The sequence below is a fragment of the Mercurialis annua genome, linkage group LG1-X, assembly GCF_937616625.2.
Source record: "Mercurialis annua linkage group LG1-X, ddMerAnnu1.2, whole genome shotgun sequence".
Lineage (NCBI taxonomy): Eukaryota > Viridiplantae > Streptophyta > Magnoliopsida > Malpighiales > Euphorbiaceae > Mercurialis > Mercurialis annua.
The window spans coordinates 9,373,575-9,398,083 of NC_065570.1; the positions used below are offsets into that span (position 1 = coordinate 9,373,575).

The 24,509-nt window shown below is 33.2% G+C and overlaps 5 protein-coding genes across 6 annotated transcripts; 3 read left to right on the plus strand and 2 right to left on the minus strand.

Moving 5' to 3' along the window:
- Nucleotides 1-1,521: 1,521 nt before the first annotated feature.
- LOC126657636 (uncharacterized) lies at nt 1,522-3,078 on the minus strand. The gene is made up of 4 exons (XM_050352387.1): nt 2,946-3,078; nt 1,901-2,047; nt 1,659-1,841; nt 1,522-1,607 (listed from the first exon to the last, which is right to left on the minus strand). The coding sequence occupies exons 1-4, from the start codon at nt 3,076-3,078 to the stop codon at nt 1,522-1,524; spliced, it is 549 nt and encodes a 182-aa protein (XP_050208344.1).
- Nucleotides 3,079-7,418: 4,340 nt separating this feature from the next.
- LOC126660703 (uncharacterized) lies at nt 7,419-8,728 on the plus strand. The gene is made up of 3 exons (XM_050354340.2): nt 7,419-7,612; nt 7,894-8,014; nt 8,096-8,728. The coding sequence occupies exons 1-3, from the start codon at nt 7,577-7,579 to the stop codon at nt 8,668-8,670; spliced, it is 732 nt and encodes a 243-aa protein (XP_050210297.1). The 5' UTR covers nt 7,419-7,576; the 3' UTR covers nt 8,671-8,728.
- A 546-nt stretch (nt 8,729-9,274) lies between these two features.
- Nucleotides 9,275-13,572, minus strand: LOC126660698 (uncharacterized). Of its 2 annotated transcripts, none has more exons than XM_050354317.2 (3): nt 13,115-13,572; nt 9,843-12,345; nt 9,275-9,764 (listed from the first exon to the last, which is right to left on the minus strand). In XM_050354317.2, exons 2-3 carry the CDS (start codon nt 12,303-12,305, stop codon nt 9,489-9,491), a joined length of 2,739 nt encoding a protein of 912 aa, XP_050210274.1. In that variant the 5' UTR covers nt 12,306-12,345; nt 13,115-13,572; the 3' UTR covers nt 9,275-9,488. The 2 variants fall into 2 exon arrangements, with proteins under 2 accessions (XP_050210274.1, XP_050210282.1); XM_050354325.2 differs by having other exon boundaries at nt 9,275-9,746; nt 13,115-13,570.
- A 3,673-nt stretch (nt 13,573-17,245) lies between these two features.
- LOC126664857 (copper transporter 4-like) lies at nt 17,246-17,969 on the plus strand. The gene has a single exon (XM_050357443.2). The coding sequence runs from the start codon at nt 17,355-17,357 to the stop codon at nt 17,796-17,798; it is 444 nt and encodes a 147-aa protein (XP_050213400.1). The 5' UTR covers nt 17,246-17,354; the 3' UTR covers nt 17,799-17,969.
- Nucleotides 17,970-20,811: 2,842 nt separating this feature from the next.
- On the plus strand, nt 20,812-21,603 carry LOC126664562 (copper transporter 6-like). Its single transcript, XM_050357007.2, has one exon. The coding sequence runs from the start codon at nt 20,974-20,976 to the stop codon at nt 21,427-21,429; it is 456 nt and encodes a 151-aa protein (XP_050212964.1). The 5' UTR covers nt 20,812-20,973; the 3' UTR covers nt 21,430-21,603.
- Nucleotides 21,604-24,509: the final 2,906 nt, after the last annotated feature.

The following is a 24,509-nucleotide window of genomic DNA, read 5'->3' on the forward strand; positions in this document are numbered from 1 at the left end:
TATTCATCAAAAGATGTTACAATTCATTTGGACGAGCAATGTTACAAACTTACAATAGTGAAGGAAAAATTATTGAATGTAACCGTTGTGCCATGTTATTCGTACAACAAATTAATAATGTGTTTGTTATGTGAAAAAGATACATTAAATAATAAATTAAAAAATGAACTTGGGATTCCATACCACCATAGTGAGGGCACTTCAGATTGTCACACATCCTATAGTTAATGGCTTTTTAAAGGGTAGTTCATTTCAGCAGTTCTTCTGATTAAAAATTAATTTTGTTTGGGATACTAAGACTCCAACATTTTCTAATGATGCTTAAAGATACCATTATTATCTCTCAACATCGTTTAATCTTAACTCTTTTGCGGAGATTTGGGTTAAAATTATGAATGATATGCAATTATTTGGATCAATTGAGAGATAATATATTGTTATTTTTATTTATTTTTCATTTAAAGAGCTAAAAATTCAACTATATCCAAAGAAAATTAATAAAATGAAACATAATAATGTTCACTCATGAAATGAGATAACATCCAAATTTCAGAATTCTCAAAGCTCTACTACGAGAAGCATTTCCACTTATCCATAAAATCGAATTTCAAATTCTTCGTCTGAGTCTTAGACTAGTCCACCAACTATTTTTTTTTAAATAAACTATAATGTGATTACTTATAAAGTACCCAAATTCGGATCAATATTAGAATAACTGTACATCACAACGATAATGTCATTGAAAATTCTCAGTTGTTTAATATCTATTTGGAATCCAAATGTTATACGCTTTTTAGCTTTAATATTTATTTGGAATTCAAGTATTATAGACTTTTTAGCTATGCGCAAATTTATGAATTGGTCCATTATCAATGTTAGGGTGGGATATTAAACTCTCTGTGTTACTCAAGTTTCAGGAAATTTCAAAAAGATCATTAAAGTCAATTTTCTTATAAAGTGGTCACTGAATTATACCTTTTATTACAAAAATATTTCTATTGTTACGAAAAGAACACTAAACTTTTTGTGAACTACAAAAAAATCATTGGATTATTCCTGTTATTACAAAAAGGTCACTGAACTATGTACTTTTTTGTAATTTTGGCTTGCCACGTAAGCAAAAATGTTAGATTTTACGTCGTTTTATATGAGGTGAACCCTTTTGTAATAAAAGGTATAATTCAGTGACCATTTTGTAAGAAAATTGACTTTAGTAACCTTTTTGAAATTTCCTGAGATTTGAGTGACCCAGGGAATTTAATATCCCGTTAGGGTATGATAATATTTGAAGAGGATGTCAATGAGAGAACTTAGCCAATTAACTCAGTAACATCCCCTTTAGCTTTCAGTTCAAAAATATGTCAAGGTATCAGACATTTGAAAAATTTGACTAAATTTTAAGTTTTTTCAATTTGGTGCAGTGGCGGATTTAGAAATTTAATATGGTGGGGTCCATAAAAATTAAAATTATAGACATGTATAAGCTTAAAAAAAATAAAAAAATAAATCAATTATTTACAATTATCCTCGACGAGTTTTTATATCCTGAAAATACTGAATAATTACATCATTGGTGACACTATTAAATACATCCTTCTCGATGTATGCTATTAGACAATCATTCAACTACTGATCACTCATTTTATTTTGTAAATCACTCTTTATCAATTTCATCGCTGAAAAAGCTCGCTCCACGGTTGTTGTAGCTACAGGCAAAATTAGCGCCAACTTTAATAGTAAATACACTAGTGAATAAATATTATGCTTCTCGACCTCCACCATCCTCTTTGAAAGCTCTCCTATTCCATTTAAATTACTAAATCTGTCGTCTCCATGTACATCTGTAATATAGTTTCAAGTTGATTTTTAAGTACAATAAGTTCAACACTAGAAAACTCACATGGATAGAATTCAGCCATCTTGACTAACTTTTTCTTGTCAAATGCACTAAATGAGTCTTTTGGACTCAAGCAAGCAACACAAAGAAGTAATTCAGTATTGACTTCATCAAAACGACGATTGAGCTCTTGAAGTTGCATATCAATTACTGCATGAAAGACATCAACTTGATAATGGATTGATCTCTAAATGTAGTTAGCCTAGCTCATAAAATAATTATTTTGATATATATTTACAGTTTGTTTCAGTTAGAAAATGTACCAAATATATTTGGTACTTTATGAAAATATATATCAGTTTATATTATATTAGATGCCCTAAAAGCATAACACAGCTAAGGATTCTTGCTTTGTTTGCTGGCAGTTGCAATTCCACCATAATACAACATGATATGATGAACACCTTTCAACTTTTATATTCCAACTCCCTAACTATTTATATAATACTATTGTTGATCCCATAATGATAAGTAGTTTTTTTCCCTTTATTCAATTCTAAAAGACTTTTTGACACTATAATTTATATATTCGTATCTTATTATATTTTTATTAATTTTCTGTTAGCAAATTCGGAACATTTTTATAAAGTGGACAAAAATATAAAGTGATATATTTTTTATAATGTTGTAAATGGATAAACAAAAATATTAAGGTGAGCAAAATAAAAATTTAAAGTTAGACAAAACTATTTTATTGAATCTATATTAATAATACTATATGAAAATTTAAATTAGTAAAGTGAACAATTGCTCATCCTCCATTTTATATAGCTCCGTTCATGTCATTACGTAATTTTTTATGTCTTGAGTGAGGTAGTTTATATATAATATAATATTATATTTATATATAATTTATCTATTAATGTTTTTATTTATATAAATTATAGGTCTATTATATATAGGGGAGTATTTTACGGACTTTCAACATTTAAGAAAGAAAACTTTTGTGTTGTAAACAATTTTTTTTTATAATTTGAAAAGGGGAAGTATTTATGAAAAAAATCGAACTCACAATTTAGCAGTGTATTGCTCAGCGGTTATACCATACCATCTAAGCTAAGATTATAGAGTGGCATGATATAGTTTGACAAATGAATGTGGATCTCCGGTTCCAAAACTATTTGTGAGCTGACTTGTAAGAAATTTAGGTCAAATCTAATATTTCTGACCAAGACCAACATGTTTTACCGACCATTCGTTTTCTTCCATGTAAAAATATTATAACTAGTACACTGCCAATTAAATAGGGTTAATTCCTAAAAAAATCATAAACTTTACACGAAGTTTCATTTTAATCATGACCTTTAAAAGTTGTCATTTAAAAGGACGAACTTTCATTTTATTTCAAATCTATCACCAAAGTAAAATTCGGTGTATTTTATCTGACTAAAAATTCCTAATCCTAAATACTCTAACTGAAAGATAATAAGATTTGATGTTGATTAATAACTTGGGTCTTTCATTAATGATTTAGTGAAGAATTTAGTTAATAAAAATACATTGAAATGATGAATTTGAAACAATATGAAAGTTCGTGCCTTTAAATGACAACTTTTAAAGGTCGTGATTAAAATGAAAATTCGTGTAAAGTTCATGATTTTTTTAGGAATTAACCCAATTAAATATTACTACTTCACACTATGCACTTAAATTTATAAGTACCTTATAATAATACATACATCAATTCTCCTCACTAATCAATCAATAGTACTGTTTTAAAGGTAAATTAATTTACCATTAGTGCTATTATTATTATTCACTAAATTTGGTTCAATAAACTTCAAGTATTTAGACTTAATTAAGACCGAAAAGTCGTGTTCATAAAAAAAGTGAAAAGTCACTAGTTTATATCACAGATAGATACTATCATAGATAAATTTTCATCGAATCAAAAAGGTATTATGATTAAAATATAAATGTCTCGTTTCTTTTTTCTATAAAGAAAGTAAATTATAATGGTCGGTTAAATTAGATTTGATTAATCACATGCAAAACCCTTTCGATTGGGAACTTAGAGTAATCATTCATCCTATTAGAAAATGGATTAAGATTTTCAATTTTGTTAGTTTTGAACCCTTAAAAAATGGTCTCGTAAATGGTCAAAATTTAAGAATCTCAAATTTTAATTTTGACTTAAGACTCTTAAAACTAGTCCAACTGCAACAACGGTCCAAAATGAAGCTTCTGATGTACTAATGTTTTGAAGATGTAAGTTTGATATGAAATGTAGGCAGCCATTTAGGAAATATCAGGGCAGTATGGTAGGGGCCTGGTAAAACGGTTGACAGTTTTAAGATTCAACTTTTCGTACCATTCTCATAAATGGGGGCCTAAACCAACCAATTATTGGTCTCCGGTTAAAACCGGCTCAAATGATTCAATTAAGTGGTCCAATTATTATTTCTTTATATGAAAAATTGATTTTTTTTGGGGTTGACAAGTTTGATATTTCAACCAGACCATGAATTTTGATCAAAATTTATTAAATTCAAGTCTCGTCAAATTTTAATTTTGTTCAAATCAAATCAGCCATCAACTTCTGATTCTTAGAATAATAATGTACTATCAATTATCAAATACTATCTTAACAACCGTTTTTATGTTTGTTTATGGATAATAGACACTTGACTTGAATTAATTGGGCTGTCACATTAAGCCCATCAACAATTTTTTTTTAAATACGATAAAATAACATGAGAAAAAAATTTCAAAAACAATTAGTAAAAAAATCATAAATCAGTAAAAATATGAAAAATATATTTCAAAAATTAAAAAAAATGATATTATTAGTAAAACAATAAAATAAAGACATGACCTGTAAATATGTACGAAAACAATGTAAAGATGATTTTTTTTTTAAACTCAAATGAAATTTTCTTAAATCAAATCTGAAGCAATTACAGTAGTGAGGAATTCAGGAAAATTGGTGAACTAATTTTGATGACCTGATAAGGAACGGGCAATGCGCTAGCACGTATGTTGCCTGATTCGCAGACCGTCTCTTAAAAACAATCAATAAATCCGACCTTAAAAGGTTGAAGTTTCTGATATCCAAAATCACTTCCATCGCATCTGACTCGATATCCACATTCGACCACCCCTTTAACTAAGGCAAAGCTTCCCTCATACTCATTATTTCAGCAGTCCTTGGAGAGAAGACACCATCAAACATATTGCTCCTGGCTTGCAACACTCTACTTGAATAGTCCATCACAACACAGCCGAACCTGACCTTTCCCTAAGCGCTAAAAACAGTTGCATCCACATTAACCTTCACCTACCCCGTAGTCGGGGACCTCCATCTTACCAGCTCATCCCCACCATCAATCTCCGCAGATCTCAGCTGAACTTTGGAAGAGTTAGATGCCTAGCATGCAAATAAACTATGGCCAGCTTCATTAATGATCACATCAGCACTCCCACCTTTCTTGCTCCACACCCAACTGTTTCTATTCAGCCAATAAATCAACATATCATGGCCACCAAAGAAGCATCATTTGTTGACAAATTCAGAAGCCAACGTCGACACCAAGCTCCAAAGTCTTCGGACTCATCTACCATCACCTAAAGCTTCGATTTACTCCAGCAAGAAACTGCAATCCTACAAGTGCTAAATAGATGAAGTGCAGATTTTGCTCTTGACTCGCAGACCACACAATCTGAGTTAATGAACACATGCTTTGTTGCTAGGTATCCACAGCAGGAAGAAAACCATAATAAACCCTCCATACAAAATTTCTAGCGTGCAAAGGGACCTTTAAATTCCAAATTTTGCTCCAAATATCATATGAATTACTTTTTATGTTTCCAAACATTACCCTATAATAGCTTTTAACTGTGAATAAACCTTTAGGGTCATACAACCAATACTAGGAGTCTTTAACATTCCTAAAGCTTAAAGGAATATTAATAACTCTCTCAACATCTTTATCACAAAGAATATCCTTCAACAATCCATGATCGCACTTCTGCGTACCCACTTTTGCATACCCACTTCCATTAATTGATCCACTCTATCTTCTCTAAGTTCTTCTGGCAAAGAAGATTCCAAATAACCATTGTTATGTTCTCTTAACCAAGGATCATTACACACACGCGTATTATGACCATTCCCTATACGAATACAAACGCCTTTCTTAATAATTTGTTGAACTTCAAAGATACTTCTCCATATGTAAATTGGGTTAGACCCTAATTTAGCTTCTAGAAAAGAAACTTTTGGAAAATAGCGAGCCTTAAAAAAATTTCCCATCAAATTATCACTCATACTCGTCAAACGCCAAGCTTGTTTAGCTAACATCGCAGTATTAAATTCCCGCACGCTACGAAAGCCCAAACCACCGAGCTTCTTCGGTTTACACAACTTCTCCCAACTAGCCTAACGAATCCCCTTCTTATCACTTCCGTTCTTCCCCCACCAAAAAGAAATCATTATACGCTCGAGCTTATCATAAATACATAAAGGGATAAGAAAAACATCCATTACATAATCTCAATATTTCTATCAATCTTCATCTGTCCATATCGATACAACAGAAACCCAAGACGTTCACGATGATTCTCTATGATATAATCAGCCGAAATTGGTCGGTTCATGATCAAATGCTCAGCAAACACCACAATCACTATGAAAAAAAAACACTTACTCGGCTATTGAATAGATTAGGGTAATAATAGATTTCAAAGAAACTCACCTATCCTTCTGAGTTAGAATATCAGACACATAAATAACAACAAATGATGCACCAACTACTACATTTCGATAAGGAAAAGATGTAAGGTTAATATCCGGCCGAAGATTTTCTAACCAGTTGTTCATCTATGGTTAACCAACAAAACAGTCAGATTAATATCATTGACAAATAACAAATCATTTACATAAAAATGTGATCAGTATGAAAACTATGTGGTGAACCAGTGAATAACAACTGGTTAGAAAATGACACCAACTATAAACCAGTTGTTAACCTATGGTTAACCAACAAAATAGTCATATCAATATCATTGACAAACAATCAAAAACTTATTCAAATGTTATAAACTAATTTTGATTGTTAAAAATATGATAAACTAACTACATTTACCTCTGTAATAAATCATAACAACAGTGACTACCAAAACAACAAGCTTGTCTTGGAGGCTGACCTAGTGTTCACCATTGTGGAATCAAATTCTGAAAAACTACTCAAATGGTAAGTTTGATAGAAAGATAACCAGAGTTTGAATGGAGAAAAAGAAGCCGAAAATCTCGCCACAATCGTGACATGCAAATCTTCTCAGCCAACTCAATCGTATTTCTCTAATTTGAAAAGTATAAAATTTAAAAAGAGAAAGCTTAAAATTCAAAAAAAGAAGATGCAATGACAATTTTCAACTTTGAAACTAAAGGCCGTAAAGAACTAAATAATTTTAGACTAAGCCCGTATTCTGTTTAAAAAGGTCTAAACTAAATAAGCCTTGTCTCTGAGCCCACAGAAACTAATAATGGATCGGGCCGTTCTAGCTTTGCCTTTGCTCAATGAACAGAGGCAGCAACGTGATCATCATCATCATCTGTTCAAGAATCAAAGATTTCGAAGACAAAATTTCTCCCGATAACACAAAATTGCTGCTGTTTCAGACGAATACCCCAACTTTGCACTGTTCAAAAACCCTAACCTAAAACCTTCTATTTCTGTCATGACGGCTCTTGGTGGATCTACCTTCTGTTTCAAAGTAAGTTCTCAATTCTCATTAATTTTTATTTTAGGAATGAAATGTTTTACCACCTAATTCTTTTGATTGAGTTTTCTCCTTTACAAATAATGCAAAAAAGGAAACAAAAGATTCACTTCAAGATTTGATGTTAAACTTTTTAAATTTGCAGAATTTAGCTTCATTTTGGGTTGGTGTTTGAATGTATTTTAGTGCACCAAGATGAATGAGAAATTAGTATTTTGTTTTCTTGAATCAGTTCTTTTATACAGAATTTTCCTTAACCTGTAATGTTGCTGTAGGTAAATTTTATTGATAGAGTGCTGCCATGCGCTTGCCTTAACAATAGTTTCAAGATGCTTCCTAATCTCTCTTCTACAACACATTATTGTCCTCTCAAGCTGCAGATTGCACAACGAGCCCGTAAGTAAATTCTTGCGCTTCGTATTTCTTTACCGGGGTTTGTTTAATATGTTTCCGCATTCTGTTTTCACATGCAAGCAGCACCCATTGTGAAAGCTCCGCGGTTGTTGTCATTAACAGCATGCCGAGTAAAACGTGAAGGCTCGGGGGAAATATTGAGCGGTGAAAACATCGTAGTGGATGAGCAAACCCTAGCGCGGGACCTGCAGATTGCAATCGAAGAAGAGAATTACGCCCAAGCTGCAAAAATTAGGGATAGCCTTCGGCTACTTCAGGAGGATAGTAAAGCTTCAGTACTGGCAGCAAATGCTCGGTTTTATAATGCATTCAGGAACGGTGATTTAGCTTCAATGCAAAACCTTTGGGCAAAGGGAAATAACGTCTGTTGTGTGCACCCCGGTGCTAGTGGAGTTATCGGATATGACGATGTTATGGAGAGCTGGGAGCTTGTATGGATGAACTATGATTTCCCATTAGAGATCGAGTTGAAAAATGCTCAAGTTCATTTTAGAGGCGATGTAGGATATGTTACGTGTGTGGAGTTTGTTAGGACGAAAGGCAGCAGTTGGGGAGCTCAATTTGTAACAAATGTTTTTGAGAGGATTGATGGTCAATGGTTCATTTGTATTCATCACGCTTCACCTGTTGACTTGTAAGAAATTTGTATTAACATGTCCAAGGAAAGCTGCATTATTGTGCAGATTGTTTCTATCAGAGTTTCAATCTTCTGCATTAGAATCTGTAGAATATGGGCAAATTTGTTATTTATGACTAGATTTTGACTCGAAATATGCAGGAATGGAAGTGCATAAAGCTCTGGAAAAGCAAAAATCTAGTTTGAGTTGGTTGATAGTGTTAACAAATTGGAGTAGAAGGCATAGCTTCTTTTATTTTCCAGTTTCAGATTTGCATGGTAAGACTCGGATTCTTTGTTTATGACATAATTCCACGCTAACACTTAATTCGATCAATGTATTCTGTTTCGGAACCTGTCAAAAATGTTTTCGGACACGAAACTCCATTTTTAACATAAAAAACCTTAAAATAACACCGTTTTTCCATGTCCATGCCCTTTCCGTGTTTAAGTGTCTTGTTTGCCAATGTTTGTGTTCGTGCTACCTAGCATTTCAATAGTGCACTTTAAGAGCTAAGATTGACAGTGACTAAAGTGCAAGGTATTTCAATTGAAATAAAATAACAATGATCTCTTAAGGATATTTCAGATGCTATTTCTTAAAAAATTAAAGCTTTACAAAACTATAGTTCTTAATTCTAGAGGTATATATATTTGTTGAAGTAAGATTCTTTACACAAGGGTGATGCTACAACTGCTACAAAATTATGATGGCTAAACATTACTTCTGCTACATCAGAAACAACTGAACATCACGACAGTGATGGATTACTATATTCTTTATCCATTTAAAGAGCAACTAACAGTAGTTTTAAGACCAAATAACCTCATGGCAAGAAGCTAGACCCTTCCGACAGGGGAGATTGGCGGACTTGGAGTGTATTTCGTAGGTACATCGCCATTTCCAGAGTCCTGCACAGCTTTTTCTTCACATACAAGGTTCATTTCATTGATATCAGGAAATGTCTGACAGCTTAAAACCGAGACACAAATGAAAAATGCTTGTAATGAAGAAATTGATGGACTAAATTCAATCGAGTACTTTCCCTTCTCCACCGGTGCCATGCTGAAGATGTGAGTGTCATGCTGTGGTTCTCCCTGTATTAAAGTGCAAGTCTAGCTTCATAAATATTTAATAAAACTGCAAACAGAATGCAACAGAAATTTCTCAGGTAAAACACAAGCAAGCAATACCTGAACAAAAAGTTCAAAACAATCCGACATCAAGGAAGGATCAGATTCCCTTTGAAGCTTCTGATGTTGATTTTCATTGGAGAAAATGCGTAATTTGCAACCAACATCCCAACCTCCACAGTCGCATGATCCACCGGATTTCCAGCGATGAATCAACGATGAAGGAACTCCTTTGCTTGGCAAACTATGTACACCGCCAGGAAGAATGACAGTATAATTATTGAAGTGTTTATCCTCTGGCATGCTACCCTTTTCCATAAAATCTTTATTGCTCGGTGGCCTTCCACAGCATAAGTTTTCACTAGGCTTCTGTAGAACTACAGCTGCAAGCTCTGTGTTTGGCTTTATTTCTGCTGATGTCTGACCTGTCTTCTGTCTTTGATCAACTCCAAACAGAACCGACTCTTTTACATTCGAGGTCCTTCCAGAAAAATTCAATAAGGAAGAGTCACTGACCATCATCTGGCCGACCATCATCTGGCCGACCACATTATAGACAAAGCCGCAATTTCTCTCTTTACCAACTTGATTCATCCAGCTGCCACTTTTTCTCTTAATTTCGTCGATGGAGTACAAAACATAGTTACAGCCTTGACCAGTCTTCCACGGTGATGTTAAATTTTTCATTGGAGTAGCAACTAAGATAGTTTGTTGGTTTATAACAAATCTGTACAAAGGAAATCCATTACTTCTTAAAAGCATCAGGTGAGCTTGTATGCTGGATGACTCACGCTTTTCATTTTGAAGTGATACAGCAGCACTAATTGGATTGTAACTACAGGAGTCTATGCTTCCTCTTGATGACTGATCACTTCCAGCAGAATTTGGTAAAGAAGATCCCCTTGACTTCAGTAGTGGATCCAGTATCCTTCTCAAAGGGCTGGATTTAACTCGGTTATGACCACTTGCTTTCTCTCTGTTAGAATTATCCGTAACACTCGACGCTTTTGGTATCACAGGACCAGATTTGCTTGATACATATGTGGAGATCAGCTGCGGGACAGCTGAACTATCCTTGAAGCTGAAACTTCGGGTCATCCGACCTAAGCTGAAGCTAAAGCGGCGATTTGGGGATGGATGCCTGCTTTTCCTAGCAGCCAGTTCTGTTAATTCTTGATCCAATGTCCCCGAATTTTCAATTGAAGACCGAGCATTTCTCATTGCATAGGATGAGAGATCAGAATCCTGAGTATTGTTTGCATCAAGTGTCGTTTCCTGTTGATCTGTGTTAGTCTCCATCCTAGAAGGCAGCGGACACGAGTGTGGAAATTCAGAGTGGAGTTCCGAAGAGAAAATCCCATTGTCAGAAAAGCCCTCTGTCAAGCTATCCTGAATTGCTCCTGTCACATGCTCGTCCATTGACCTTCTTGGCTCCTTTGATAAAGTAGCCTGGGGGATTTTTCCAGGTAAGAGGAGAACGATGCTTTTGCTTTTATCAGCTTGATGTTGATGAGGAAGATTACATGCTGGTTCTTGCAACTCCGGTATTTTCTTTGTTCGGTAATCAAAATTCTTCTTTTCCTTCGTAACCAGTGAACTTTCATAACTTCTCAACTTGGATGATGAAGATTCCACACTTTGAGTGCTATTCTGTTTCAAAGACTTTCTTTTGATATCGGATTCTTGCGTCACCTCAATTCTCTGCTTCGCTTCTCTATCAAAGGAACTCACACTTTCCCTCGGCTCTGTCAACATCTTGTTATATCTGGAGCTGGATGACCAACTTTCTACTTTTGAAGTGGTCTTCAATTTATAATCCGACTCTCTTCGTTTACCCTTTTCAGAGGTTGTATCTGGGCTACTTCTATGAAAAGACTTATAAGTCCATAATGCCCTCTTCTGTCCATCAAAATGGCTCTTGGAAGCACTTTCCACATCATGAAAAGATGATTTTGCATTTCTTGATATGCCATCTTTATGAGAGGAATAATATCTACAAGGAGGAAGAGGCAGCTTGCTGGATGTCTCACTGTATTGTGGAGGTGGACTATAATAGGCAGGAGGCCTTTTAGCTGATAAATCCATCCTGGGCAAGGATGCAATATTTCCTACTCCCGCTGGGATGCCCTTTTGGTGGCATTTCCAACTCTCTAAGCGTTCCCAATCCAAAACCCCAACATTCAAAGCATTATCTTGTTTCTTTTCTGTTCTCTCCACACGCTGCAGATAACCAGGCAAATTTGACATATATCTAACAAGCTCGTCATCTGTTTGTGACCTTACCGGGTCAGCCAGCTGCCGACAGTTCCCTGAAGATTTTATCTCATCATCTATACCGCCGTATTGCTTACTGATGTAAGCTTTGGCTTTTGACAGATCTTGCCGCTTTAGACTCTGTGTTGGTTGAGTTGGAAGGGCCTTCTCCTTTACTATCTTAGAACTTTGCTGCTGTTTACTACCCTTTCTCACTTCTACACCAGAAGGTTTTGGGACCGCGTTACTTTGTCTCACGCCGGACATCATTTTAGCTGTTTATCATACTCAGTGAACATAATTTTTTTATCTGCTCAAGGACAATGCAAAGAAGAACTAGTCACTCTTCCATAAATGCAGTATTTCATACAGCTCACATCACATGTGTTTAAAATCTTTTAATGATTAAATATTAGAAGGAAACATGTTTTAGTGTGTACTATCGATAGGAATCAGTAAGAACACCAGTAATTGTGCAAAGAAAATTCTTTACTACTCCATGAAAATCAAAAATTAGAGGCTCGGGGACAAGGCAAAGAAGAACTAGTCACTCTGCTTCCATAACTGCAGGTATTTCATACAGCTCACATGTGTACAAGTTCTATAATGATCAAATATTTAGAAGGAAACCAGCAATCTAAAAGAACACTAAAAAATCCTCAAGAAAAAAAAACTAAAAATAGTGCCAAAAAAGATTATAATCAGAAAATTAGTAGCCAGTTTTGATTTTTGCGTTGAAAAAGATCAACACAATTATTATTTACAATCAATTGACAATCGACACGAAATTAATCTCTATTTTGCTTTCATTTTTACGTTCTGATCTACATATAAACAGATCTAATCACAAAACCTAGAAATCACAAACGTATACATTTCTCCATTCTTCAAAACACAAACACGTCTTAATGACAATGTACATTATCATATTCTCAAGAAATTAATAAAAAAAGACATTAACATCCGCTTCTCACATTCTCTAATTTCTCAGCAACCAAACACGCACAGAAAAAGAGTAAACCAAACATCTAAAACGAAAAAAACGGCGAAAATTCCAAGAAAGAGTAGAACAAACGTACCTGAACAAAAATGCAGGTTGAAGAAGCTGACAACCGAACCGAAAAACCGCTGATCTCGAAAAAAGATCGGAAACGTAAAAAGAAAAAAGCAGACAAAATCACAGTGATTTCTTGAACGAAAACAAACTTAGACTATAAGCAAAGTAAAGAATGACTGCAACTCAAAACCGAGACATTGTTGATTCTTTCACATTCTTGATTTGTAACCGGAAAACGAAACAATCAAACCACTGAACCAGATAGAAACGGAAACTGTAGTGGAGAAGGGAGAGTGGCGTTCTGGTTTTTGATCGGACGGTTATGATAAAAGCTAGTGAAAAGGAGGGAAAGTAGGGGTAGAGTAGAGTATTATGATAGGTGTGGCTGTATGTAATGGGTCCCATTGGTAGGACTTTTTAATCTGTAGCGAATCCCGATGATTGGAGTTCGTGTGGGTCCCTGATTAGGGTGACGTCACTCGCGGCGGGTGGTGCTTTATGAGCTGAAGGACTGTGTGACTGGTTTATTACTGATTATACGTTTTGTTTATTGAAGTACGATTATTTCGCGCGAGATGAGAAACGATTCAATTGTGCGTTGTTAATGTTTGTCTTTACTCACACTTGTCAACTGTCAAGGAATCTCTTTCTCTAATTAATTTAGTTTTTAGTAACTTTTTTTTTACCTTGTGGTGATCCTGATCCAATATAAGGCGTATTCCCACATGATTTATTATTATTATTATTATTATTCATCCCTTTATTTTTCCTCCAATGTTATGGGTTAATGTTAGTGTTAGTGAGAAGTATGGCTGACTAAGAACCGAATCAGACGAAAAATCGGACTGAACTGAATCGAAGTTATTGTTTGGTGTGATTTTTGGTTATAATGGTATGGATTGGTTTGTCTTATTCCGACGAAGACGAACAGATCTTGTCGGGTTCGTCTCATTCCGGCGAAGCGTTTTTGAAACTTTTTGTAAATTGATACCGTTTTGTGGGTATTGTTTTATTGTATTAAACAATTTTTGATTTGAAAATATTATTGATAATTAATTTACATTAAACAAAAATTATTATTGTTTTTTAAATTTTATAAGGAAGAAGGCTTGTTTGTATACTATTTATAATATTAACACCTATTTAGAATATATTCTAATCATGAATGATTTATTTAAACTTTTTTTCTATTGAAAACAGACCAATTTAACGCTTTATGGTATAATTGAAAGTTGAAAATGTGAAATAAAATAATATTAACGATTTTCCAATATCGAAGTGCTATTGAAATAATATTTAAAGGGCAATAATTTTTTAATTATTTTTCATAAATAAATTAAAAAAGTTGTACTCAAGCTAGATAATTGAGGAGTTAGGAGCCATAAATTATATTTAGGGCTATTTTTTTAGGCCAAATGATCAAAAAAAGACCAAACCTTTTATGAAAGTTGCACAAAAGTCCAAACCTTTTAATTTTATCCAATTTGTCCTAAAACGCATGATTTCGTTTCAATTTTGTCTAATTACACAATTTTACTTATGTGGCGCTGATATGTGACATGCCACATCAGCGCCACGTAGGCGCCACATGAGAAAAATAACACAATTGGACAATTTAAAATATAGTTTAAATTGAATTAATATACAATTCTTTAAATAAAATAAATAAATAAAATAATACAAAAAGAAAAAAGAAAAGAAATTTGTAGAAAATGAAAATGGAATTATAGTCAAATAATCGACTAGAGAAGATAATAAATTTTAAATTTGTTAGTTAAATAGATTAAGAAATAATAAAATTTTATAACTTTTAATTTAGTATTTTTTATTTAATTATTTTCAAAAAAATAGCATGCTCTTCTTTGTAAAAGAAATAATAATAATAGAAAAAAATAGAATTCTTATGTCGACACCATAAAGAGAACCGTTTTATGTGATCGTTTAGCAATTTTTTTATTAAAAGGCCGACGATATGTTGTTTGACGCTATAATTTTTTGATAAAAAGGGTTGAATGTTATTCACTCTGGAGGTAAAAAAAATCAATTGCCACTTGCTGATTATACTCATTGATGTTTTTATTTTTTCTATTTAATCTTTTAAGTGTTTCATTTTAATATTTCATCTTTAATCACTAGTTACATTCTTCTTATTTATTTCATTTTTTAGTGTTACTCTCGAGCCCATATTGTGCATTATTCTTATTAGATGAGAATAATGTGATGAGCTAAATTATTATTTTTCACGTTGTGAAGAAATGAGATGTCTAGTTGAAAAAAATGAGGATGTGGGGGTGTACATTTTTATACTTTGCAATTGCATGTTGAACATCAATTATTTGTTTTAAAGTGTTGCCCACCTCTTTCAAAATTGTCGTATTCCAAACTTGGGCATGCATCTATCCCCTTTAAGGCAGGCCATTGTGGGCGATCTTTCAATATCTTAAACTTTGTTAAAGGAAAAAAAATTGCATTTAAAGCCAATTCCATAAACAGCAAGTTCAATTGGAAAATTCATAAAAAAGGAATCAACACTAATCGAACTTTGTCATTTAAAAACTATATTAACATACATTTTAGTGATATAACAAATAAACTCACAATATATCCATTTTCTCTCTTCTTCTTATTTTTTCTCCGACTATCGTCAATGGTTTGATTTTCTTTGTTAACGGTAGCCATCCCTTTATTTATGTTATTTTAATTGCATAGAATATAATAAATAGCAACTCTTTTTCATTTTTTTGATAGATTAAAATCTATCAGCGAAGTGCAATTCTTTACCAAAAAGTGAAGATGGATTGAAAATCTTTCAACAATAAAATAGAATCGTTTATGATCTATATTAGTTTTACATATTTGTTCTTTATTGTTTATCTTTTTTCTGAATGTTTTATGTTGTTTTTTTTATGAAAGGTTTATTTTCCTTTTTCTGTGAAAAGTTTGCTGTCTCTTTTTTATGAAGGAGAGTTACAATAATAATTATTTTATTTTAAAGATGTATTTTATAGAGTTATTCTCTATTCGGCGATTCTCCGACAGTTTATATTATTTGATGATTACTGGATAGTTCAATTTTTTGTTCGTAGGTGTAGGTTTAATAATAAAACCATGTAAATTTTTTGTTTATTTATTTTATAATAATATTTGTTGGATCAAATCTAAAACTAGATATCTATTGGACGACATATCAATTTGGTGGTTTGAAGGTCTTTAAAAGAGTAGGCCATTGTGCCATTTCAGTTAGGCTTGGACTTAGCTCATAATCAGCTCAACATTGGTAGAGGATTTGGGATTTTCGGAAACTGCAGTTAAGGCTTGGACTTTAGCTCTCTTGATAACTTGGTTGTCTTTTATGGAAATGGGCTGGTCAAATTGCAGTTATGGGCTGGTCAGTGATCATCTATAAAGTTGGATTGTGCTTCTACTGCCCAACCCATTATGTCAAACACATAAGCACCAAACAAAATATAATAATGAAATCAAATCGAACAAATAAAATACAGTTATTTATATACTGATTTGAATTGATTTGAAAATTTATTTACTTTAACTTTTAAAAGGTAAATTTAAGTTCATCTCACTTGCGGTTTGCAAGAAAGAAGAAAAAAATTCTTTCATAATTTATGTCTTTAAGGATTTTTAGAACAAAAATTATATAATACAAGGAACTCAATAAATATAGTATAGTAGAGAGACTTCTAAATGATTTTTTTTAAAATTTTGACATATATCCGTAATTAGGTACCGTTAATAGTTAGTTGCGAATGAGCACTCTTGCAAAATTTCGTCAATGTAAGGATATGAAAATCAAAATTTTGATAGTATAGATATCAAAAACACTATAAATTTGCGGTAAGAACTTTCTGAACAAAATAATTTAAGTACAAGAGCTTTCATATGAGTTTAACCTTCCATTTACTCGATTAATATGGAAAAAAAATCAATAAATTTGTTAGTCCGAGATAAAGAATCGCTGAAAGCTTACCTCTGAAGAAAATAAATCAAAATAAAAGAGTAGTAGCTGTACTAAAAAAGAAAAAACAAAGCAGAAAAAATCGGTGCTAAACCTTTAGGTAGCATCAATATTCTCCTGGCAAATATATGGACCTACAAGCGATTTTTTTCAGAATTCATTACAATAATTTCAGAGATTGCTTCCTACTGAGTCATTGCATATTTCTGACCAAAATATTCAATTCAAAAATACTATTTTCCCTCTACTTATAAACCCTACCTTACGTACCCAAATTAACAACACAATAATGGCAATAACTTCCGCCTGGAACACCACCGGCAGCGGCGGCGGAAGCTCCATTCACGTCCACCACAATACCTTGACACACACGTCTTTCTTCTGGGGCCATAAAGCCGAAGTTCTTTTCAAAGGGTGGCCTGGTTCGAGCTCCGGCATGTACGCATTAGCTTTGATATTTGTTTTCGTTCTTGCTGTGATCGTAGAGTGGTTTAACTACTGCAGTATTATCAAGCCCGGAACGAATAAGGTGGCGGCCGGATTTTTTCGAGTTGGAATGTATGTCCTTCGTACTGGGCTTTCGTATATGGTGATGCTCGCGGTTGTGTCGTTTAATGGCGGTGTTTTTCTTGCTGCTGTTGGTGGACATGCTCTCGGATTGGCGCTTTTCGGAAAGGTTTTTAAGAAGACTGAGCAGAAGCCTGATATTCCTCCGATTAATATTAAGTGTTGATATATTTGAGAGTGTTTTGAGCGAAGATGATGATTTTGTTTTATCAATTTTTAATTATGGAACTGCGTGAATAATATAGATGATGATATGTGCTATGTGAAATGAAAATTATGAGATTGTATGTATTCAGAAATTACGGGTTTGCGAATTATCATAATAGTGTTCAATGTGCCTGGTACTTATTTTAGTTTCAGTTTTATATGATCATTTTAATTTGTTTAAAGTGGTACCAAAAATTTAGTTTAAGGTAAAATGTATTAAATTTCTCATAATAATAAATTGATTTAGCGATCAGTACCATATTTTTAGAATATAATTTTGTACGCTGCAATTGACAGTTGATCAATGTAGTAGTAGGTTATAACACAAATGACCCTAACCGCAAGGCGCGGGTGAGTTGGTAATGCGCTCTCCTGATTGAAGTGAGGCTGCGGATTTGAACCGTACTCATGTATGTAACCGTTTTAAATTTAGGGTCGGAGTTTTACTTTCCGTAAAAGACCTATCCGGCTCGAATGACGAGTCTGAATGTTTAATGATTAAATGTGTTGATTCATAGTTAGAACTATTTAGGACATCTCATGATCATTACCTACAAAAGTAATACTCTCTCCGTCCGAAATTGATGAACACTATTCTACTTTTATGTATTCCAAATTATAGGCAGTCATTTATTGGTTAAATGATAAAATGATATAGGTAACCTTATTAATTATAGTACATTACATTAAAAATAGAGCAAACATGATTAAGAGTCAAGTCAACACTATATTAGATAAAAATAAGTGTGGTATGTTTTTAATAAAAGTACTTATTTTATATAGATTTATTAAATTTTTTAATATTTGTGTTTGTCTTAAACTGTCAATCAATTTTCGATCTAATTATGAGATTTGTGGAATTTTGGGAACATCAGTAATTGAGCAAGTCAAATGTGGAAGTAGATCCCGACGTCCACCTGATTTTCAAAAGAAGTAAATGGATTTTGATATGTCCAGCAAATTGGACAATATCTTAGAAAGATTAATGGACCGAAAACTGAACTAAGAGTGTCTTTTTATTTGAATCGCAAGGAAATCAGCAGATTTTGTAGACAACAGATGAATTCAAATTGATGGTGCATCAATTCATAATCTTGAAGTGCATTATCTCAGCTAGCAAACGTTGTGTAAATTAGAAATCAAGAAGGGCTACGTCTGTCTGCTGCTGAAGCTAATCCGAGACATCAGGTCATGCCATAGAGTTGCCAAGTGGAAAAGCATTGGTGATCAAACCTCACACCACAAATGTCTCAATAGAAGGCGAAAAAAATAGTGTGAGGATGGTGGTGATTGAACCATCAATTTTTAAACAACAGCGCCACTATATATATGCCTCTTAGGTGTCGATCGTTTTCTCATATAGTGTAGAAACTCCAAAACATTAAGCAATAAAAAATATGAAAATCTTCAAGAAACTTCAGATTAATCTCGGTGTGGCAGATGCATTACGAGAAATGCCTCATTATTCCAAGTTTCTCAAACATATCATCATGAACAAACAGAACCACGATGATAATGGCACATTGACATTTTAATTTTGGGGTTTTTTCCGAAACTTTCAACTCTACATTCAGAGATGTACATTGATATATTAATGTCTAATATATTTACCTTTTAAATTGTATTTGTTCCATTAAAACCCAATTATTAAAATTTAAATTTTAAATTTTTATAATTACGACCTACTTCCTACGACACCTGTAAATTAAATTTATACTTAAATAATACGTAATTAATTGAATTTGAGCGAATATTTGATTGTTAAGTTAAAAGAACAATTTAAAAGAAATATTGTATAAGTTTAAAAAATGAAAGATTACGGAAATTATTAACCATATTTCATATTATATTAACATAAAGACAAGAATAAGAAGAAATTAATAAATCATCCGTTTAAATTAGATATCAAAGAAGTACATCAGTCAAACAATTGAGAAATAATCCACATTCTTAGAATGTGGAATGTTACTAATTACCAATCCGCATTCTAAGAATGTCCATTGGGTGAGGAATCCGCAATTTTAGAATGCGGATTCCGTGAGATCAGACATACAATCGGTATTTTTTTTAAACATACATGAAATTGGAATTTTTTAAGCCTTGTAGGAACAAATCCCTCAAAATCCAAGAAAGTAAATTCTTAACATTTGGACTTAAAATTATTTATGTACTCATGGATTGGAAAGGTGCATATAATATTTTTTTTTTCAAATGGGCTTATTTAGCCCTTAACGTTTTTCGAGAAAGAGTTATATATATCCGTAGTTTTGTTAAGTGTGAGGATCTAAATAAATATATTCAACAATATTATAAGTATATATGCACCTTTTTAAATTATGAGGGCAAAGATGATATGAAGCTCAAAGGTTAGGACCAGTATACTGTCATACGACTCTTAGGTCATCTCCAACAGCACACCAAATTGCTAATCTGGCGTGCAATTTTTTTTCCAATAGTACTCTATATCAAACTCTATTATAGTGTATCTTATTATCTAATTAGTATTTCTAAAATTAGCAAATATAATTAAAAATAAATATATAAATATTTTTAGTAAATATATTATTAAAATTAGTAATATATTTTATTATAAATAAATATATGAATGTATTTTGTAAATATTGAATAGTTTATGGATGTAAGTGTAAAATGTTCAAAAAATTGTATTGTTTAGTAATATGCTGAGAATATTTTTTTAAAGTAAGAAATAGAATTATTTGAAATATTGTAATAGTTTAGTTTTAGTGTAAAATTCACACTATTTTGATTGTTGGAGTCTGGAGATGCCCTTATTCCTTAAAAAAATCCATCTTAAACGCAAATGATATGTTTTTCAAATAATTTTATCTTTGTTGCAACCTTGAAATGTCATCCAATCAAATGCATGCAAGACATATAAGGTAGATACTGCAGAGCAGACAAATTAGCAGCTTAAATATCCAAGAAAAGAAACGACAAACAATGCCAGCAGGTAACCATCAACTTGCCTAGCTCATTCTTGTGTTCTTCTTGTAACCCGTGACCCGCATCTCCCTTCTCTTTAAATTTGATACTAATACCCAACAAAATGTCCCCAAATTTTCCATATTCATCTGTTCTTCTCTCTCACTCTAAATTTTCCTCCGGCAAAAAAAATGTCTCATGATCATGACATGCCCATGAATCCACCAATGGACATGAACATGAGCTCGTCATCAATGGACATGGTGATGCACATGAGCTTCTACTGGGGAAAAAATGCCATAATTCTATTCCCAGATTGGCCAAATCACAGTCTTGGAATGTACATATTGGCTTTCTTCTTCGTGCTTTTTCTTGCTCTTGGCATAGAGCTTTTCGCGGGTTTTCTAGCGGCGAATAGTAAACTCAGTTCGTCAAATCCTACGGTGGTTGCCTTTGTTCAGGCGACTGTTTACGCTGTGAAAATGGGGTTTGCTTATTTGGTTATGGTTGCTGTTATGTCTTTTAATCTTGGGATCTTTATTGCTGCGGTGGTTGGCCATGCCATCGGATTTTTCATCGTCAAGGCTCGGAATCTAGCCGTCGCCAACCAGCAGGATGTAAATGGCAACTCTGTTCCTAAAGTTTGATATGTTGTTTATTTTATTTTCTGGAAATATATATTTTTGTTCTTGGTTTCTGGGTTAAGGTTGAGGATGACCCTTTTGTGGTTTGCTTTGCTTTTTCTTTCTTATGTGCTTCATTTACTTATATGTATTAAATGTGAAAATTTAATCTCTTTTATGAATTTTTTACATACAAAAGTTGTATTTTAGGTATAATTTCAAATGTTAAATATAATTACCTGATAACAATCTAAATAAACCAGCCAACAACTGAATATACATCAACCCGAGGATACTTATATTCGACCTAGCAGAAAAGAAACACCAAGGTCTAAATCCTGCCACAACCGGGTAATACGATGCCCAAGGGATCATAACATGTACCTAGCACAGTGGGCTCCGGGCATACACCAACTCGGTATAACCAGACCAGTCTAGCAAGTCATGATTTCAGCAGCAGCTGAAGCCTTTAGGAAGGAATCCAAGACAGACGAATATCGAGCTCACTTATACTCAGAAGAGCCAAACAAAACACCACATGAACAATGTCACCGAGTCAACATCACTACTATCAATAAAACCTTCAAACAAATATAAAACATCCTCTGATGAAAAGAAGAACTCTGATCCAAAAGCTACTGACACAGAGCCCCCAACCTATCTGTCAGTATGGACGGAATAGACCTACCTCGTACCAAATCCCAACAGAATTCAACAGATATTACACTAATTTGCAATACAACATGAACTTTAAAACCTGTAAATGTCAGTAACCAGCTTTAATTTTTTTTGGAAAATCGGTATGGCGATCTAAAAAACACTAACGTGGACATTATAATGTACCGCCACGTGTCATTGCATGATTGGCCAGTGTATCAATTTGCCGAAAAAAATAAAGTTGATTACTGGCATTGCCAAATTTTAAAGTTCGTGTTGTAATTGTAAATTAGGATAAAGTTCGTGATTTAATTTACAATTAACCCAATGTTAAAAAATAAACAATATATTTGTTAAAAATTATGAAATAACGTGTACCTATATGACCAAATGTCATGAGATAAATAGTAATTTTCCCTTATTTTTAACATGAAACCAATGGCTGGAATTTACTTTTCTTTAAAGGAGGGGGCAATAATGACCTCAAATGTTGCCTGATAAAACCGAGGCTAGTTGCCAGATGCTCAATGTTGATAAACAAATGGACTACAAGGCTAGGCCAAGCCTTATGGGCCAAAAGAAAGAAGTCTAAAACTCTATAAGGCCTTTTTGGATCTATAGTTTACACCGGTTTAAAAACAATTTAAATGGGCTAATTCTAGATTTAGGATCCAAAAGCCCTTAGTTATTTCCTTGTTTATTTTTGAAAAAAAAAATTGGATTTTACTATTGGCCGCATCTATTTACAAGGTGCCGCCTCTTAAAAATTATCATTTTGCCCTTTAACTAAAATAACATTCTTCTCTAAACTTCATTCGAATACATCTATTATAATGACAGATAATGCTTACGATTCGTCGGAAAACGAGTGTCGACAATCTGAAACGAGTGTATCCGATTTTTCGAGTTAAATTTTTAGTTTAGTCGGGTTTTTTTTTGCAAAAACAATTGATTATCTATCAAGGCCGACGCCTGGGATCACGTCGTCTAGGCCGACTCCAGCCCAGGGCGTCGACCCAGATAGAAAACATCTTTAGGAGACGTTTCCCCAAACATGCCAACGTCGCCACCGGTAGTAATGTTTTTTTTATTTTTTTAAATTTAAAAAATTAATTATTAATTAAGATAAAATTAATTAGTTTAGAATAATTAATTATTTTAGTTTGTTTAATAAAATTTAAGTAGTATTAAATTAGAGTTTAGGATTATAATCCGCTAGTCAATTTAATTATATTAGTGTAATTTAATTTACCTAGTGTAATTTAATTTTACTTACATAAAATTGTCAAAATTGTTGATATTAATTATTTATGTTTACAAGTTCATTTAGAAGGTTTTGCCGGTGACGATACCGATTTATAGTGGACAGTTTTTTTTTTTTCTGAAAACGCGTTTGAAAGTGATGTCGTATCAATTAATTGGACAAAAGAAAGTGTTGTACGGATTGGGTTTGAGCTGGTTATTTAGTCTCACAAGAACGGGGGGGCATGAAATTTTTTGAAATGTGCCTGGGGTGAACGGTACCGAGGATCCTTCACAGATTCAGATTCGTTTACACGGAAGAATACGAAGACGAAGGCGTGCAAATGCAGTTTCAAGATTGTGGTGAAATTATCTGGCAATGCATGGATTGTTCTTATAAAGTCAGGGATTACGAGTACGCACAACCATGCCTTAAATGTGTATCCTGAGGGATACCGCCAGATGAGTGGACTGAAGGATACAATAGCTGAATTATATTTACTTGATGACGATTAACCAACGAACTTTCTATCTCTCCCCTTCCTCCGTCGAGAAACGGTGTCTGCTCCTGAATTCTCGTCCTCTGAACTACAAAAATCATAATCCTCTATCTGATCATCCTCTGACGTCCCATTAGGTCTCTCAACAGCAGAAGTATGCATCTGTTTTCTCTGTCGTCGAGCTGAGGCGTTCACAATTCGCGATCAGACATGTCACGATCCCGACCCCTCAACCACCGAAACTAAAATTGTCTTTCCTCTACCTCCTTTAACAGGTCCGCTTCTCTGCAATTATCAATTTAAATTAAAATTAATTAAATTACACTAGGTATTATATATCAATAAAATTAGAATAAGTAAATAAATAATAAAATAAAATAAAATTCAAATAAAAATTAATTAAGCCAACTAATATATCTAAATAAATTATTTTTATTTTAATAAATCCTAAATTTAAACCCTAAACAAATAATACATAAATTTAATTTTTATCAAAAAACTATTTACTTATAATTAATTTAAACTAATTAAAATCAATTATTTAATTAAATAATTAATTTGAAAAAAACTCAGGCGGTGGCGATGCTTCCCCATTTTGCCGCCGCCTTGGGGGCACGTCTGGGAAAAACGTGCCCCCATTAGAAAAATGCTTTCCCCAAACGGTCAATTTGTTCATGTGCTTGGGTACCCGTCCAGACCCGCCCA

Bases quoted from the DNA above. Each gene is read 5' to 3' on its own strand.
- LOC126657636 (XM_050352387.1), bottom strand. From the start codon at position 3,078: ATGTTGGTCTTGGTCAGAAATATTAGATTTGACCTAAATTTCTTACAA. The intron at 1,842-1,900 runs GTGAGTTTTCTA...ACTATATTACAG, and splicing joins GATGGCTGAATTCTATCCAT to ATGTACATGGAGACGACAGA. The intron at 1,608-1,658 runs GTGATTTACAAA...ATTGTCTAATAG, and splicing joins AGCGATGAAATTGATAAAGA to CATACATCGAGAAGGATGTA.
- LOC126660703 (XM_050354340.2), top strand. From the start codon at position 7,577: ATGACGGCTCTTGGTGGATCTACCTTCTGTTTCAAA. The intron at 7,613-7,893 runs GTAAGTTCTCAA...ATGTTGCTGTAG, and splicing joins GATCTACCTTCTGTTTCAAA to GTAAATTTTATTGATAGAGT. The intron at 8,015-8,095 runs GTAAGTAAATTC...ACATGCAAGCAG, and splicing joins GCAGATTGCACAACGAGCCC to CACCCATTGTGAAAGCTCCG.
- LOC126660698 (XM_050354317.2), bottom strand. From the start codon at position 12,305: ATGATGTCCGGCGTGAGACAAAGTAACGCGGTCCCAAAACCTTCTGGT. The intron at 9,765-9,842 runs GTATTGCTTGCT...TTATGAAGCTAG, and splicing joins GTTTTGAACTTTTTGTTCAG to ACTTGCACTTTAATACAGGG.
- LOC126664857 (XM_050357443.2), top strand. From the start codon at position 17,355: ATGGCAATAACTTCCGCCTGGAACACCACCGGCAGCGGCGGCGGAAGC.
- LOC126664562 (XM_050357007.2), top strand. From the start codon at position 20,974: ATGTCTCATGATCATGACATGCCCATGAATCCACCAATGGACATGAAC.